Genomic DNA, 18,488 nt, shown 5'->3' with positions numbered 1-18,488 from the left:
GGCCATCTACCCAGCTGGGCGGTGCCTATCAAATCCTCATCCCTATCAATTATTGGTACGTTGATTGAATTTGTGGTGGTACACTACCATGTGACTGAACCAAATAAAAGAAGAAGAATCATTATAGAAAGAGAAAAAACATATATACACATGAGAAAGAAACCAGCAAGTTTGGTCCCACCCACGTTCCTATAACAACAAAAAAATTAGAACTTTATGAGCCAAGTGGTCACAAATGCCCTTCAAATTCTTTCATTGGTCTACTTTCAATGTCCTTAGAGATATCACAACTTTACTAAAGAAATTTCAATATCTTTAGAGATATCACAACTTTACTAATTTCCTTTTCAAGTTGGACTGTTCAAAAAATACATTGGCACTAGAACCGATACATCAATTGGCGTACTGGGCCACAACAAACAATATTTTTGGCTGCATACTACTTATCAAATTACCTCAATGTTTACTCATATATCTCTGCATATTTTCTTGATGCATTCATTAATTTCTCAAACAAAAATAATGGTAGTAGTGAGAGAGCTAGCTCTTTATTAGATGTTTCAAGATTGAACCCAGACATGCATTATATAGCTAGCTAGTTTCACATTTTCCTTAAATTTCAAATCTTCCAATTGTATCTTTGAATTGTGCTATAAGAATGTGAATTGGTTATTCTCTTGGGGTGGACGAGGAATTGACTTGAGTGGAGTAGCACACAAGTTTTGGTTGTTTGGGTTGGGGTTATGATCAAACCACCGAAGAGCTTTATGGGACCTCACAACAAACACGTCGAAGATGACAAAACTGAAACTGATTTGGGCTCCAGCCTCAATCTTCTATATATGACTTGCAATGCAAAACTCTCTTCCGCCAAAGCCCGCAGCTCCTTTGAACCCTACTCGATTTGTGTTTTCACATCCATTAAGGCCATGCACTATTTAAGCTCAACTGAGTGGAATGTTAATTATAAGTTAATCTTTATCATGGAAGTGGTACGTACGCATCTTCTTGCAGATAAAGTGTCGGTGCATCCCGAGGCATTCTTATCTTGGGGTCACACGATTGGTTCACGCCTCAATCGCATCCTGAGGCATGTTTCGCTTGACCATTCAATCATAGGTCTTCCATTATTTAGTTATTTCCTGAATTTTAATTTTTGAAAAATGATAGCGGTGTTTAAGAAAGTTTTATTCCTTTACTTGTCAGTTGTTGGTATACTGAAAATTATAAAATTTAAATTTTAAAAGAAAACGAATAAAAAGAAAAATTCAATGAGCAAATTGATCGTGAGCGTTTAGGTTCACATAGTCATATGATTGTTCAGGTATGCTTCCTCGGCCTTTTAGTTGAATGGCTACCCTATTCCTTCTTCGTGAATTATCAACTTCAGAAGAATAGTCTTGGTTCTAGGCCCATCTCATGATCATTTACCGAGTCAAACAGGCCCAAAGTACAGAACCGGTTGAAATTATTTTAAATTTGAAATTTTAATATTATATTAATTAATTATTTATCATATAGTAAAAAATTATTTTATATATAATTATATAAAAATTATATATAATCTAAAAAATCGGATAAAATTTTTTTTATGTAATATAACAAATTAACTAATATATATATGAACCAGTTTGGACTGGTGTTAAAAAATGAAAAATCAAAACCGAATCGATTTTAACCGGTTTTGAAAAAAATGAAACTGATATCAGACTAGACCGAATCCGATATAGGATCAAATAGGTTCGGTCTGGTTTATCGGTTCACCCCTAATTAATATCTACTTCGGCTTGAGGGGGAGTGTTAAGGAAGGTGAACAGAAATAAAGGGGCTTGCACAAGCTTGCATGGTTGACATGCATCACCACCATGAATTTGGTTGACAATAACTCCTAATTTCATTGCCAACACGTACTGCTGCTGTAATTTTGGACTCTGCTCTCTTATGCTTGTAATGTCATTCACTTATCAATTCAGATATACATTTTTCTGATTCCCTATCATATCTACTTTGTTTTACCTTCAATTCTCACAAATAAAGCATTCCTGTCACTACTGCAACTATAACCCTCCAAAACAAAGCACTAGTACTGATCCCTATACCACAATGATATTACTCAATCTCATAAAAAAACTTCAAGTAAAAACATACCAAACAAGCCAGCTCTTGATCTTTAAACAAGATATCAACTTCATAAACGCTAACGAATAGAGGACATGCAATTTCATATAGCAATATATTGTTACGTACGGACTTACGTTCTTTCCTCATATATACTAGCAAGAACAAGATCATAAAAAAGAAATTGCAACAATAAAAGGAAAGAATCAAGAACTTGAATATCATTTCTTGGAAGAGATTTTCGAGTAATTATCTCCAACTCCACTCAGCTCAACATAAAACTAGATCGATAGCCCCACGATTGGTTTTACACTAACTGTAAATCACTTGAATCAACTGTCACTAAATATTGTAAAGAAATGTGATAATCTCAATATTGATTGATGAAATGCCAAAATAAAAATAATATGAATTATTATATTACATAAATCAAGTGGAAATCTAAATAAATAAATAAATAAAAGAAGCACAAAAACCCCCAAATAACACTATCTAAAACGGGGCACAAAGCCGAATTATAAGGAGAGACGGCAACTTCCAAAGAATCATTGGGCTGTAGCTTCTCCAGATAGTGCATGCATGAGCTCGAAGAAGTCAAAGTTTCTCTTAGATTTTGATATAAAATTTATTATTTAAGTTATTTTTTTAAATATCTATTTTTTTTTAATAAATAAAATATATTAAGATGAGGAATTTTATTTAAATATTACCTCTAAACTCGGAGAATTGGTATCTTGAGTGTTATGCATTTTTTTATTTTTTATACATTGGGGAGGGGTCGAACCCAATACCTCTATTTTGGAAACTTGAGTGTTATGCGTTTGGCTAAGCTGAACCATTTAAATCTTAGTATGTTGTGTGATTGCTAGAATTTATTCGATCATTTTCTTCTCTTGGGAGTTGCTTTCATCATTGTCATCATTATAATATTGCTTGCCCATGCCAGTTGCATTAGGATACGGAGGATAAGTATACGTGTCTGTTGAAGAACGATCATCATGAGGAGTTGAATTAGTTTCTTGGCAACTTCCTTAATTCATGTGTTAGTTACACGCACTAATGAAGGGTGGGCTCAAATCGCATGACTACCCTTAAATCAAGAATATATACTTAATCTGTTCTCCAATTGAAAAATAAAAATAAAATCTCATTCTAATTACGACGGATCTTTCTACAATCTTTCATATTCTAATTAGCTTACGGTTCACGCTCCAATCACCCCATGCCACCAATCATTTCCACAAAATTAAATAGCAACCATGCATTAATCTTGGTACAAGAATTATTCCTATCATACATGTCCGGCTTTGGTGGAGTTAATTTTTGTTTTCAATAAATTTAATTTTTGTTTTGATAGGGAATAATAAGGTTAGGATGCTTTAAGAGCTGAGATCCTTTCTCTTTTCTTTTTTGATATTTTAGGAATATTTATTCACCTTCCATGGGGAATTCTTGATGGTCACAAGGTGGAAGCTTCTTAAAGGAGCACATGAAATCGAAGGAAAATAAGGTTGCACATTATTTTTGTACCAAGTCATAAAACACGAGACACGAGATGTGTCAAATTTTTTTTATCATATTTGCACATTTTTCAGTGGGAGCGTTTTTCTTCTCAAAAGCTTTGGATTTGATAATATTTGGTTTATTATTTAAATTTAATTAAAAATTATTCCTTGTGAGTTATGATATAAACAGATGCTTGATGTTTCCCTGTTCTTTATCTTTTATTTCGTCTTTGCCTTTGTTACTAGTTCTTTGTTCTCTCTATTGATTTGAGTTTTTTTTGATGATAATGTTTGAATGGAATAATCTTTAATGCATATTTTTATCGGTTAGATCCGGATTTGTGAGTCCTTTTATTGGTTTTCGAATCCTTTTGTTGGTTTAATTTTTAGAATCTTTCCACTAACTCCTTTCAATAAGCTTTTAAGTTTAAAGAAACTTTTTAGCTTTTACAGAGAGTGGCTCAAAGAAAGTTACAGAGAGTGGCTCTTTTCCTTGGCTCCATTGTCGATTCTCTTCTATTAATTTATATAACTTCTGCTTTGCTTTATGCTTTATGCTTGATACTCATTGCTTTATGCTCCAATAAGCTCAAAACTTCCCTTGGTACTCATTGCTTTATGCTTTCTTTTCTGATAATGCCATTTGTGACTTTTTTGGAGTTTAAGTCCCTGGATATATTAAACCATGAGCTTTGCAGATTTCACACACTAAAAATGCTTAGTGTGGTATCGGAGAGAATGAAAAGTTTATGAGAAGGGCAAAAGAGGAAAGTCATGCTACTATTTATGTTGCTTTAATTAATAAATAATCTACTAATAATCATACTAGGAAGATCTGAAATTTTAACTAACTTTCATTCTTGGCGATGTTATGCAGCTTATATAAGATCTGAAGATTTAAACAAAAACAATTTTGCATTTTGCATTTTTCATTATGATTGAGTACTTGACTTCTTTTTTCACAAGAAGAAATTCAGTTCAGCACGTTTAATGATTGTCTTGTGGAAAATAAGTTGTAGCTTGTGGAAAATAAGCTCTAGGACTACTGATTGCCTTGTGGAAAATAAGTAGTAGCTTGTGGAAAATAAGCTCTAGGACTACTCTTGTGGAAAAATATGCCCTCCACTCTGTGTATCCTCTGAGTAGGAACTGGTCTAGGGATAGCCGATTGAGTGTTTCTCTCCAATGAGATCTGAAGATCATAAACAATTTTTTTTTTCTTTTTGCAGCACTATTAGCATTATGAATGTTTATACTCTCTCTCTCTCTCTCTCTCTCTCTCTCACATTAGTAAGAAAAAAAAAAGTGTAGGGTCATGGTGGTCCAAGGTCTGCATGCATCCATTCAATTAAATACAAGATGGAATAAAGAGGTATAAGAATGTTTCCCACAGATGATCAGTTAGAGGCGATACATCTTCACCAGATTGTGCATGCCATCTACTGTGGAAACATTCATTATAAACATGTACTTTGGCTATTGTGGAACATCTTTAATCTCTGTTGTCTTTATGAATTTTTCTCCCAAAATTTTACTAGAGCATGCCTTAACTAATCAATAGTTGTTTTTGTAGAAAGGCCCAGCCGGCTCTGTAAATGTTAGTGAATTGACTGTGTGTTAGAATTGGATAATCTAATACAAAGAGTACTACATACAACATTAAATGTTCATGTGAGTCTTGATCTGATATGATACCATTTGCCAATTTATGTGTCATGTGTCACTCTACCTAGTATACTACTCCTGGATATGATATATACCATTTGCCATTTTATCATATAGATCTGCTAAAAAATTGTGCAGTACATAGATATGGGTGCAAGTTAATAAACAAGAAAAATACCCTAAAATCTTTATAGCATGAGTCTCTGGAATCTACATAGAAAATATAACTTTTAAAGGGAGATGATATATAAATAAAAAATAAAATGGTAAGTCAGAGCAGCACATCTTTGATGCTTAATTCCGTCTATCGATTTTACAATTCCACTTGCTTGTTTCATTTGAGTTACTTGATTAGGTAATGATATTAAAATGGCACTTTCGTCCCTGTAAGGGGTGGATGGATGAGGTCAATTCCTCAAATAAACTAGATCCCTTCAATGATCCAGTAGTCCAGCTACTTGAAAAAATCTATTTCCTTGTCATATATCTTTGATTTGCTTTTATCAATATCTGTTGTATTACTTCTTAGTACTTGCACTGTAAACTTCCTCTAATAACTTTTTCTATTCATAATCATGTACAGATGGAGAGGTCAATCCTTATTAATAACATGCAGAATGGTCACGTTTCTGATCATTCTAATTAATTAATAAATTCACATTAATGCTTTATAGTTAATACTTGCTTTCTTATGCTACAAGTTTTGCAGCAGCTTAGGAAAAAATCTTTGAAGCATGCTAAGTTAACAGAAGACCAAGAAGTATGAAAAAACAGAAGACCAAGCTTCGTAGTTTATTGTTGTGTATTGGAGTTTGATTAAATCAATGTGTGTTTTGTAATGATCTTAGCAAATTAGTTCAAACAATGTAATATGTAGTGGAGGCCCATTTAATCTCATGAATCATGAGGGGAAATAATGTAACTGAAAAGAACTTTTTGTGGGAAATGGACGTCGTTGATATATTTTGGCTTCACTCACAGTCCTAATATTTGTTGAAACTTGCTCTGCCTTGGACTTATTTTCTCAATGCTGTGTCTAGTGCTCAAAGCCCTTTAGAAGTCCTCAGGCACTATCCAGTTTATAAATTTCAGTTCTTACCATAATTCGGTACAGAACTTCACTTATAGACCATGACGTGATTTATAACAAACAACAAATACTCTTTGTACAACTCTATCTCTGATTTATAGTGTGGTATTGTTAATTATGTAAGTATGCAAGGGCATTTCTTATTAGCTCAGTGTGTCAGAATATGGTCCAAACTATTTTCTAGTCTCAATATACATTTTGGATTGAACTACGGCTTGTAATCAGAAATCTATGTAGGTGCCATCAATTTGCTGAACTGTGTTATGATGTCTGGTATGGCGGATTGCGTTTGCTCTAATTCTACATTTTTGTGCAAAGATGGTTACTATAACTGCTATCAGATTGGTGAAACACTGCCTTGCAGGCTTGCAGCATTTGGTCTTTTCTAATCCTATGCCCTACACCATTTGGTCCTTGCTCTGCCTTACTTATTGCTTATTTGTGATTATGTAGCTTCAAGGATGCCAATGCATTTAACTGATTAGGCCAGAATTTCAGAGGAATAGTCCCTTCTAGAGGCTTGAACTTTAGAAACCTCTCGAATAATTTCTTGAATAAATTCTGGTTCGGTCCAAACAATGCAACAAATAAAAAATAAAAGAATGACAATTTAGAATTTTCACAATAAAGAAACGAAAGAAAATGACTGATTACTAAACCTGCAAAACAACTATGCTTGAATTGAGTTAGAAGCTGCGTTGCATCATTTTATATATATATATATATATATATATATATATATTCCGTGAAAGTTAAATATTGCACGCTCATTTGCTTTAGGAAAAGCATATGCGGCTTCAGGAAAAGAATGCATACGCGTTTGTTAAAAATTGATTAGTTTCTCGGCAATTTCTTTTGGTTCCTTTTCTAGATTGACTTGACTTCTTTTTTCACAAGAAGAAATTCAGTTGAAGGCGTTTAATGATTGTCTTGTGGAAAATAAGCTCTAGTCTTGTGTGGAAAAATATACCCGCCCTCCACTCTTTGCATCCTCCGAGTAGGAATTGGTCTAGAGATAGCCAATCGAGTGTTTCTCTGCAATGAGATTATGAAGTTTGAATTTGAATAATTTATTATTATTTTCTAGTACTCCATCTTTTCATTAGTGAATTTATTTGAATTTATCTCTGTCAGTGGATGAAACATTCATAGAATTTCTTAGTATATTGTGTAACATTCATAGAATTTATTTGCAGTACGTTTCATTGAGATAAATAATAATTAAATTGCAGATGATCCTATTTTGGCAACTTACAAGAAGAGATGAATTTCTTGACAACTTCCTCGCTGTAACTTCCACATAATAGTACTTATGTGATTCTATAACAATAAATTATGCTATAATTATAAGATTTTTAAACAGTGGATTATCCCATTCAGTAAGCAATTGAAGTGGAACATAGGGTTATTTTTATGTATTAACGACAGATATCATGTTTGAGTACTGTTCTTTTCAAAGGCAGTAAAAGAGGGACCTTCTGTGGGCAAACCCAGCCATTGGAGGCCCATGGACGTTGGTATATTTTGGCTTCACTCCCAGCTCTGATATTTTTCCAGATGAGCTACAAACGTTTGATTAGTTGTGATTTTAATTATTGGGTGTAAACTTACTCTGCCTTGGAGTTAATTTCTCAATGCCTTTTAGAAGTCCACAGGCACTTGTCCACTTGATAAACTTCAGTCCTTTCCATAATGTGGTACAAAGCTTCACTTAAGATGATATGTGATTTATAACAACATCAAACAAACGACAAATACTCTTTGCAAAACTGTCTCTGACTAAAGCAAGTATGCAACGGCATTTCTTCTTAGCTCAGTGTGCGAGAATACATTTTGGATTGAACTACGGCTTGTAATCAGAAATCATCTACTTTTCTGTACCAAGATAGTTACTACAACTGCTGATACAGATTGGTAAAACAATGCCTTGCAGCATGACAAACTACATATGAGCAATTCTTTCTTTCTTTCTTTTCAAAACTACATATAGAGAAAGCTACTCGTGGGAGGAATTCTTTTGTACCTTTCTAGAGCATCTTCCCAAAATTTAATTTCTTCTCTTTTATATAAATATGACCCCAGCACCGTTAAAGCCAATGGAAGGCCCCCAGCATAACGCAAAAAATTTTCTGTGAGTTCTGCAAAACCTTGGCTAGGTTCTTCCTTTTTGAAGGCATTCCAACAAAACAGCTGAAGAGCTTCATTGTGATACAATTCCTCCATCTTGTATGGTAGATGAACATTATAATTGGTTAATAAACCTTCATCTCTTGTAGTTATAATAATTAAACTACCTAAACCAAGCCAATCACCAAGCCTATCACGATCTCCAAGTAAGTTTTCAACTTGGAATAATTGATCCACATCATCAAGAACTAAAAGAATCTTTTTACTACAAAGCATTTTTTTTATGAGACCCATTCCTTCATCTTCATTTCGAACCTTCAAACTCGAGTCTCCTAGGATCTCACGAAGAAGTGTCATTTGCAATCTAATTAAACCCTTCCCTTGCTCTGAATTTTCTCTCACGTTTGCAAGAAAACAACTATATTCAAATTGGTCAAGAAATGAGTTGTAGATCTCTTTAGCCAGAGTTGTTTTACCGACTCCACCAATTCCAAAGATCCCTAGTATGCGTGTAGTGTCTTTCACTTCTACACTTGAAAGCTTATTATGGATGTCCTGTACTCTAGACTGTATTCCAACTAGATGATTGGAATTGTGATTTAAAGATTTAGGCTTTACTACTTTAAAAACCGTTCGAACAACTTCTTGGATAAATTCAGATTCGTTCCTGGCAATGAAAAAGAAAAAAAGAAAAGAAAAGAGTTTTTAGGCTTTTCACAACAAAGAAACAAAAGAAAATGAAGTTGTACTCAAAGTTTTATATATGGCAACAAATGGCAATGATCTATTTAATTAACGTTTTTGGTTCCCTTCTCAGATTTGGTTTGCCTTGTTAAGATGTATTATTATCACATTTTTGTGTTTTTATAATAAAGGCGTAAGAGTGGGTGGAAGCAACATACCTGCCTACTGAAGTGAACCCAGCCAAGCCGGCCACTTCTGTAAGGGCTGATTCCCACCTCTGCACCTTCGTCTCATCATTGAGTCTATCTTTAAGTTCAGCCCATGCTTTTCCAAAACTCCCACTCTGATGTCGTACCTCTGTTGGATCTACATCGTAAAACACTGGTAGAACTATTTGTTGCTTTGTTTTTTTACAATCGATGATCATCGCCAACTCTTCCAAGCACCATCTCGATGATGCATACTTTTTTGAGAGTACTACAACTGAAATCCTTGAGCTTTCGATAGCTTCGGAAAGTGCTTGTGAGATTTCTTCCCCTCTTTGAAGCTTGTCGTCATCTCTGTATGTGTTTATGCCTCTTTGAACTAAAGCAGCATATAGATGGGCAGTAAAATTGTTACGAGTATCCTCACCTCTAAAGCTCAAGAATACATCGTACTTCCACCTATGAGTAAAAGAAGAAAGGGAAGAGGAAGAAGCACCTTGAACGGCCATCAGAGAAGTAATTGTTTATCTATGACGGATTACTACTGAAAGTGTACTCTTCTTAAATTGAGAATTCAGAAGTTGAAAGTTGCATTGGAAATACATGTTTGATGAAGAAAGATGATGAGATTTTCTTGGCAATTTCTTGCGGTCCCTTTCAATGGAATAAATAATAAATTAATTAGACAGGGTCCTACTCTTGGCAACTTCAAGGAAAGGTGAGGAGTTTCCTGGGCACTTCCTTGCGGTACCTTTCTTTGAGATAACTATTAAATTACACAGCACTACAACAAAAGTTTCTTGGTATCTTCTTTTGAGGTAACTTTCATTTGCTTCAGGAAAAGCATACGCGGCTTGAGGAAAAGCATGCATACGCGTTTGTTAAAGAATCATTAGTTTATCGGCAACTTCTTTCGGTTCCTTTTGTTGATTGACTTGACTTCTTTTTTCACAAGAAGAATATCAGTGGAAGGCGATTGTCTTGTGGAAAATAAGTTGTAGCATGTGGAAAATAAGCTCTAGTCTTGTGGAAAAATATGCCCTCCACTCTCTGCATCCTCTGAGTAGGAATTGGTCTAGAGATAGCCGATCGAGTGTTTCTTTGCAATGAGATTGTGAAGTTTGGATGCATTAGGGTCTTGGATTTGAATAATTTATTATTATTTTCTAGTACTCCATCTTTTCATTAGCGAATTTGGATGAGAAGAAGCTTTGTTGAAGCTGAACCACTTCAATAGATTTAATATCTTGGAAAGATGAGGAATTTCTTGGCAACGTCCTTGCAGTACGTTTCATTGAGATAAATAATAATTAAATTGCAGATGATCCTATTTTGGCAACTTACAAGAGAGATGAGTTTCTTGACAACTTCCTCGCTGTAACTATCACATAACAATAAATTATGCTTTAATTATAAGATTTTCAAACAGTGGATTATCCAATTCAGTAAGCAATTGAAGTGGAACATAGGGTTATTTTTATGTATTAACGACAGATATCATGTTTGAGTACTGTTCTTTTCAAAGGCAGTAAAAGAGGGACCTTCTGTGGGCAAACCCAGCCATTGGAGGCCCATGGACGTTGGTATATTTTGGCTTCACTCCCAGCTCTGATATTTTTCCAGATGAGCTACAAACGTTTGATTAGTTGTGATTTTAATTATTGGGTGTAAACTTACTCTGCCTTGGAGTTAATTTCTCAATGCCTTTTAGAAGTCCACAGGCACTTGTCCACTTGATAAACTTCAGTCCTTTCCATAATGTGGTACAGAGCTTCACTTATAGATGATATGTGATTTATGACAAAATCAAACAAACGACAAATACTCTTTGCAAAACTGTGTCTATGACTAAAGCAAGTATGCAAGGGCATTTCTTCTTAGCTCAGTGTGTCAGAACACATTTTGGATTGAACTACGGCTTGTAATCAGAAAATCTATCTACTTTTTTGTGCCATGATAGTTACTACAACTGCTGATCATATTGGTAAAACAATGCCTTGCAGCATGACAAACTACATACGAGCAATCCTTTCTTTCTTTTCAAAACTGGCTCTATTTCCTTTAAGCTCACTCTGCCGCTTGCCATTTGGTTCTTTCTAATCCTATGCCCTACACCATTTGGTCCTTGCTCTGCCTTGGGGGTGAACTTTAATTATTTGTGATTATGTAGCTTCAAGTATGCCAATGCATTTAACTGATTGGGCCAGAATTTCAGAGGAAGAGTCCCTTCCAGATGCTTGAATTTGAGAAAATAGACTACTCCACACACACAAACATATGCTTGAATAATCTTGATACGTTTTTTTATCTTTTGTTTATTGTCTGCATATGCTTATTGCGGGAGCATACACGATAATGGAGTATAGGAAGGACCCTACAAATTAAGGCAACTTTGGGCTATCATGATCTCGAGTGTTGCAACTTCAGCCACTTATAATAATATTCAGAGAATCGGAGCTGTTTTTCTAATCATTATTCTATGAATTTTGGCAACTAGTAGAGCACTCATCAAAGAGTTTGTGCTGGAATTTGTCATTAATGCAGAAGATTTGGTTTTATTGCAACAACGATCTTCAATCTTGAAATGTTTCGATGTAGCATATATAAAGCATTCTGCAATGTAATTAAATGCAGTGTAGTGCAACTTCAATCATGCAGTGCAGTTAAATACAGGCTAATTCATTTTTAATGCAGGGAATATGTACACCTACAGGCTACATATATATCTATATATCTATATGTATGACTCAAAGGAGTTCTTGTAGGGGAAAAAAAGACCAACAAAAACAGAGGAGCTTGTGTCGGGTTCTGGCAATTTTGAGCTCATAACGTGGGGAAAAAAGACCAGCTCCAAACAATTACGTTTCATTTGATTTCAAATCTCATATACTATTGACCAGAAGGAAATAACTTTTTCAGGGATAACTGAAAACATGTGACGCAGACGAACTGTAACTCTCCAATCTCTTGACCCAGGCATGGTATATAAGCTATTGGATGATTTTATTAATAAAAATAAAAATGAAAAGCACATCTTTTGTTTGTCTATATGAATGTGTATATGCATGTCTATAGGCTAGAGGGTAATATCATGATGAAAGAATAAAAAGGTGAAAAATCATATGCTTCTGCAGAGTCTTTCAGAAAATAAAGGCATAGACTTCGACAAGTTCCAAAATCAAGCCAGACAAAAATGCTTCATCTCATCAAGCACCCAACATCCAAGTTGCCGGTAAGCAATCGAAGAGGATCATCTCAATTGGTGAATTTATTTGAAATTATCTCTGTCAGTGGATGAAAATAAGTTTTGTTGAAACTGAACCGCTTAAATCTTAATATCTTGTGGGATTGCTAGAATTTATTTGATCATTTTCTACTTGTTGGAAAGATGAGGAATTTCTGGGAACCGTCCTTGCAAATGATAATTAAATTGCAAATGATCCTATTTTGGCAACTTATAAGAGAGATGAGTTTCTTGACAATTTCCTCGCTGTAACTTTCACATAATAGTACTTGTGTGATTCTATAACAATAAATTATGCTATAATTATAAGATTTTCAAACAGTGGATTATCCAATTCAGTAAGCAATTGAAGTGGACTTCTTTATAGCTGAACATAGGGTTATTTTTATGTAATAACAACATATATCATGTTTGAGTACTGTTCTTTTCAAAGGCAGTAAAGAGGGACCTTCTGTGGGCAAACCCAGCCATTGGTATATTTTGGCTTCACTCACTGCTCTGTTATTTGTCCAGATGAGCTACAAACGATTGATTAGTTGTGATTTTAATTATTGGGTGTAAACTTACTCTGCCTTGGAGTTAATTTCTCAGTGCCTTTTAGAAGTCCACAGGCACTTGTCCACTTGATAAACTTCAGTACTTTCCATAATGTGGTACAGAACTTGACTTATAGATGATATGTGATTTATAACAAAATCAAACAAACGACAACTACTCTTTGAAAAACTCTGTCTATGACTAAAGCAAGTATGCAAGGGCATTTCTTCTTAGCTCAGTGTGTCAGAATACATTTTGGATTGAACTACGGCTTGTAATCAGAAAATCTATCTACTTTTTTGTGCCAAGATAGTTACTACAACTGCTGATCATATTGGTAAGACAATGCCTTGCAGCATGACAAACTACATACGAGCAATTCTTTCTTTCTTTTCAAAACCTGCTCTATTTCCTTTACCTCTTCATCATTTTCAAAGCTCACTCTGCCGCTTGCCATTTGGTCCTTGCTCTGCCTTTGGGGTGAACTTTAATTATTTGTGTTATGTAGCTTCAAGGATGCCAGTGCATTTAACTGATTAGGCCAGAATTTCAGAGGAAGAGTCCCTTCTAGATGCTTGAATTTGAGAAAATAGACTACTCCACACACACAAGCATATGCTTGAATAATCTTGATACATTTTTTGATCTTTTGTTTATTGTCTGCATATGCTTATTACGGGAGCGAGCATACACGATAATGGCGTATAGGAAGGACCCTACAAAATAAGGCAACTTTGGGCTCTCATAAAGTCGAGTGCTGCAACTTCAGCCACTTATAATAATATTCGGAGCTGTTTTTCTAATCATTATTCTATGATTTTTGGCAACTAGTAGAGCACTCATCAAGGAGTTTGTGCTGGAATTTGTCATTAATGCAGAAGATTTGGTTTTATTGCAACAAACGATCCTCAATCTTGAAATGTTTGAATGCAGGTTTATGAGCAAGATATATATAGCCTTCTGCAATTTAATTAAATGCAGTGTGGTCCAACTGTAACCATTCTATGCAGTTAAATGCAGGATTATTCATTGTTAATGCAGAGAATATGTACACCTACAGGCTACATATATATATATATATGTATGTATGTATGTATGTATGTATGTATGTATGACTCAAAGGAGTTCTTGTGGGGGGAAAAAAGACCATAAAAAACCGAGGAGCTTGTAAATACAATTTTACAGACGAGTTGCAGCCCTAGGTAGCCATACAATTTTACACTCAACTGTAAAAGTGTAAATTACTTGGATCAACAATCACTAAATGTTATTAAGAAATATGAATATCTAAATATTGATGAAACAGAAAAATAAAAGTAAAACGAATTACTATTAAGCAACATTGTTGAAATGCATAATTCATGTGAAAATCCAACCAAAAAAATGAAAGAGGCACAAAACTCCAAGTAACTCCATCTAATACGGGCACAAAGCTTGAATTATAAGGAGAGACGGCGAAATCCCGAGAAAATATACATCATCTTTCGTATTGATCATCTCCTTGTGCTTGCGTACCACAAGGACTCCAAAACTTTTAATTAGCATTCCATTGTCTATACTATAATACTTAAATTGCAGACTTCCCTCCACTGATTTGAAACGTTCTCCATCCTGTTCAACAAGGGAGCTAGCATCATAATTTTTAGTAGACAAAGGTACACAATATGAGAGAGAGAGAGAGAGAGAGAGAGAGAGAGAGAGAGAGAGAGAGAGAGAGAGAGAGAGAGAGAGAGAGAGAGAGAGAGAGAGAGAGAGAGAGAGAGAGAGAGAGAGAACCCATAATTTGAAATGCTTGAATTCATTGGAGGTGGTGACTAGAGCAGCTCTCCAATGGAGGGATATTGTATTTTATCCGAGTAGGTACCATCAAGGGAGAGAATATTTTGACTTTGTTGCAACTGAAGAATGCTATTAGGGATATGCCTTAATTTGTCGCACTCTCTTAGATTTAAATGTACAAGTCTAATGAGATTACCAATCGATGGAGGCAGTTCTCTTATAGCAGTGCCTTCTAATTTAATATTCTTCAAACACTTAATTTCACTCTCAATTTTAGGAAAATTCTGCAGCTTTTTGCAGTTAGAAAGATCAAGGGATTTTAGAGATTCCAACTTGACGGATCTTTTGGAAAACTAGTAAAGCCAGCAGATTGATCATGAGGAGTTTCTGGGCCACTTGTGGGTGGTGCCTTTTATTGAGACAAATAACAAAAGATGAATACTAAATATAGTAATGAGTTGTGCAAAGTGCTCTCATTTTGAAATAGTAGAATTTATTATTAAAAAATTAATTTTTTTTAGGTAAATATCATATTTATTCACTTTTTTTCAAAAAAGAGTACACGATACTTACACACTCTATGACTACAAATATAATTTCTCCAAACAAAATACACATGATCCTCTTTTTCAAAGTAAGCCCTATTCATGAGAAATGCTTGACTAATAAATAACAGCATTAATCTTTTTGAGAGAAATGCTTAAGTTCATTAATAAAAAAAAAAAAAAAAACTGTTAGATATTATAATACTGAGGGATTGTAAACCATTTTTATTGTAACTTTTTTCCTTTTCAAGTACAAAACACTTAATGGTATTTCTAGAACAGCAACACCAACCCCAACATTATTTTTGTTCCATACGCGTCACATAGCGTCGTTCTATGAAGAAACGTCATAAGATTCGTCAGACATTTTCTTCTACACTCTAACCGAAATTTTGGAAGTTATTTCCAAGCCCCTTTTTTTTTCCTTATTTTTTAATTTTTTTTAATCACAAATAGTTGTGTATTTATTCTTGGAAGGGTTTTATGAAGGGGGTGTTCATTGGTGAAAATTATAGGGAAAACCTTTTTAGGGGAGAAGATAGGGTATTTTTGGATTGTACTTTTATTTTAATTAAAGAAGAATTATTTTGATTTTTCTTTTGATGGGAAAGAATTAATGATGCAAACTATAATATGAGAAATAATAGTTTTGCATTTTGCATATATATATATATATATATATATATATATTCTCATATTAGTACACTACAAGAAATTAGGTTTTTTGCAACGTTTTTAAGTATGCTGCAATTAAACTCGCTGCAATAGATATTCTTTTGCAGCGAAATATTACTCCTTGCAAATTTTTTACATCGATACATGGTTTAATGAAGCGGGGCGCTTCACTTAGTTTTTTGCAGCGAAATTTTAGTCTATAACGACGACAATATGCGTTGGAAAAAAAAAAAACTTCTTGCAGCGGCCTAATATCGTTGCCACTGGCTACGGGCGCGAAAAGAAAAGAGAATTTCTTTTTCCCCCCCGAAACCTCTGTTACCGAGTTCAGAGTTCTCCACTTCGCGCCTCGCCCATTTCTCCTACCTTCAGTACCCAGGAGACCAACTTCATATCTTCGGCTGGAAATCTACCCCCATTCTCGCCTACGTTCCGAACCCTAGAATCTCCACCACCTCATTTCCCTTCCGCGGAAGCCACGGTCCTCGTTTCCTCCCCATCCCGTTGTGTGGGTTTGTGATTGCTGTCGGGGTGATTTTATTCCGGGTTTCTCTTTGCATCGGACGTTGCCATTGTCGAACCTAGCAAGGCTTGCAGTCCTTCCTTCACCACAGGTATTGATTCTACTCATTTTCCTCTCTCTCCCCCTTCATCCGCTCTCGCTGCTTTGCATAAATGGGAGCTTATTAGCATGTAGAGGTTATGGTAGATGTTGGAATCTGAAAGCTGCCATTATTTTCTTTAACCAATTTTTTATTTTATTTCATTTATATCTGCATTTTTTGATCGCTGTAGATGTTGGTTTTATGAAATTAGGCCTAAATTTACTAGGTTATAGTTTTAAATTGCACCGTAACCGCTGAGGTTGCAAACTTTCTTGGCAATTTCCTTGCCGTACCTTTCATTGGAATAAATAATAAATTAATCAGGCAGGGTCCTATTCTTGGCAACTTCAAAGAAGGACGAGGAGTTTGAGTTTCTTGGGCACTTCCTTGCGGTACCTTCACTGAGATAAGTAATAAATTAAACAGGGTTGGCCCTCTTCTTGACAACTTAAATTAAATATGATGATTTTCTTATAAGCAACTTTCTTGCATGCTATACCTTTCAAATAATAAATAAATTACACAGACTCCTCTTCTTGGCAACCTCAAAGAAAGATGAGGATTTCTTGGCCACTTCCTTGCACGCGGTGCCTTTCATTGAAACGAGTAACAAAATTATAATCCTCTTAAGAATGCAGGGGAAAAAGAGAAATATTCTCCAATTGGCCAACCGAATTGGAGAGTTTAAGTTTGAATAGAGGTGGACTCATTATGTGAAATTTAGCATATTAATACTATACGTATAGGAGTTTTAGAGAGTGGACCATCGAATTTGATAAGCAATCTTTTTTAGCTTCTAGAGTATATTTCTTAGTTCAAGATCCCTCTTACCTAACTTTTTTTTTTTCCTTTTTTTATAACCCCTCTTACATAACTAGAATCAAAGAATTAGTAGATTTGTTTAGCCCAGAATGATAATGGGCTAGGGTTATGAACTTATAATCTCTAATATGATGATTGATCAAGTTGGCCCCTGCGAAAACGACTTGATCATGTAATCGAATAGGACCATCTCCATTTGTGGCATGCAGATGATGCTTGAATGATTTTCCCCTTGTTAGTCGAGCAAAGGGCAATGAGTGTTTAAATAGAATGACAAAAATAACAAATCATATATTAGTGTTAATATTTTATTATATTAATAATAGAATAGTAGTATTTAAAAGCCTTTACACCACACACTATCAGTCACATATATAATATAATTTGATTTATAAGATTCAAATTTTAAAATTTATCTTTTTAATCGAATGTTATAGTATAAAAACCTTCCAATAGAATAAATGGTCAATATTTTGAAAATGAAAAGCTTCAGATCCAGCTCATTTCAAAATTTTGGCAGAGAAAAATAAATAGTCATCTAGACCCACACCCCTCTCCTTTCTTCCCCAAAACCCACTGGCCTATGACTTTTTGAGTCATCGTCTTCAAAAGTCATATTTAAAGAGGAAAAAGGAGAAGCGTTTGTTATAAAAAAGAAATAAATAATACATGAAAGGTTTCTTGGCATCTTCTTTTGAGGTACCTTTCATTAAAATGAATAATAAATAACACATGATCCTCAGCTTTTGGCAACTTCGAAGAAAGACGGAAGGAGTTTTCTTGGCAACTTAATTCCTTGCTGTACTTTTCATTGAGATATATAATTAAATACGCATGATAGATACTTTTCTTGGAAACTTCGACTCGATAAACTTCCTTGCATTAC

At 34.6% G+C, this 18,488-nt stretch overlaps 2 protein-coding genes and 1 long non-coding RNA gene across 3 annotated transcripts in view; 1 reads left to right on the top strand and 2 right to left on the bottom strand.

The window, feature by feature from the left end:
* The window catches only part of LOC122299730 (toll/interleukin-1 receptor-like protein), a 120,871-nt gene that overhangs the window by 15,631 nt on the left and 86,752 nt on the right, over positions 1-18,488 (bottom strand). The window lies entirely within an intron of this gene.
* Positions 3,132-6,287, top strand: LOC122299739. The gene is made up of 3 exons (XR_006239748.1): positions 3,132-3,391; positions 3,541-3,628; positions 5,990-6,287. It is a non-coding gene; the product is annotated as an uncharacterized LOC122299739 (long non-coding RNA).
* Positions 8,153-10,140, bottom strand: LOC122299729 (disease resistance protein RPV1-like). The gene is made up of 2 exons (XM_043110160.1): positions 9,408-10,140; positions 8,153-9,172 (listed from the first exon to the last, which is right to left on the bottom strand). The coding sequence occupies exons 1-2, from the start codon at positions 9,902-9,904 to the stop codon at positions 8,359-8,361; spliced, it is 1,311 nt and encodes a 436-aa protein (XP_042966094.1). The 5' UTR covers positions 9,905-10,140; the 3' UTR covers positions 8,153-8,358.

Source organism: Carya illinoinensis, chromosome 16 (genome assembly GCF_018687715.1).
Source record: "Carya illinoinensis cultivar Pawnee chromosome 16, C.illinoinensisPawnee_v1, whole genome shotgun sequence".
In the NCBI taxonomy this organism is placed as follows: Eukaryota; Viridiplantae; Streptophyta; class Magnoliopsida; order Fagales; family Juglandaceae; genus Carya; species Carya illinoinensis.
Note: the sequence above shows the minus strand (reverse complement) of the source record. Positions and strands in the feature narration are given on the sequence as shown.

Excerpts from the sequence above, each read along its gene's own strand:
- LOC122299729 (XM_043110160.1), bottom strand. The coding sequence starts at position 9,904 with ATGGCCGTTCAAGGTGCTTCTTCCTCTTCCCTTTCTTCTTTTACTCAT. Across the intron at positions 9,173-9,407 it reads GGGTTCACTTCAGTAGGCAG|GAACGAATCTGAATTTATCC; the intron begins GTATGTTGCTTC and ends TTTCATTGCCAG.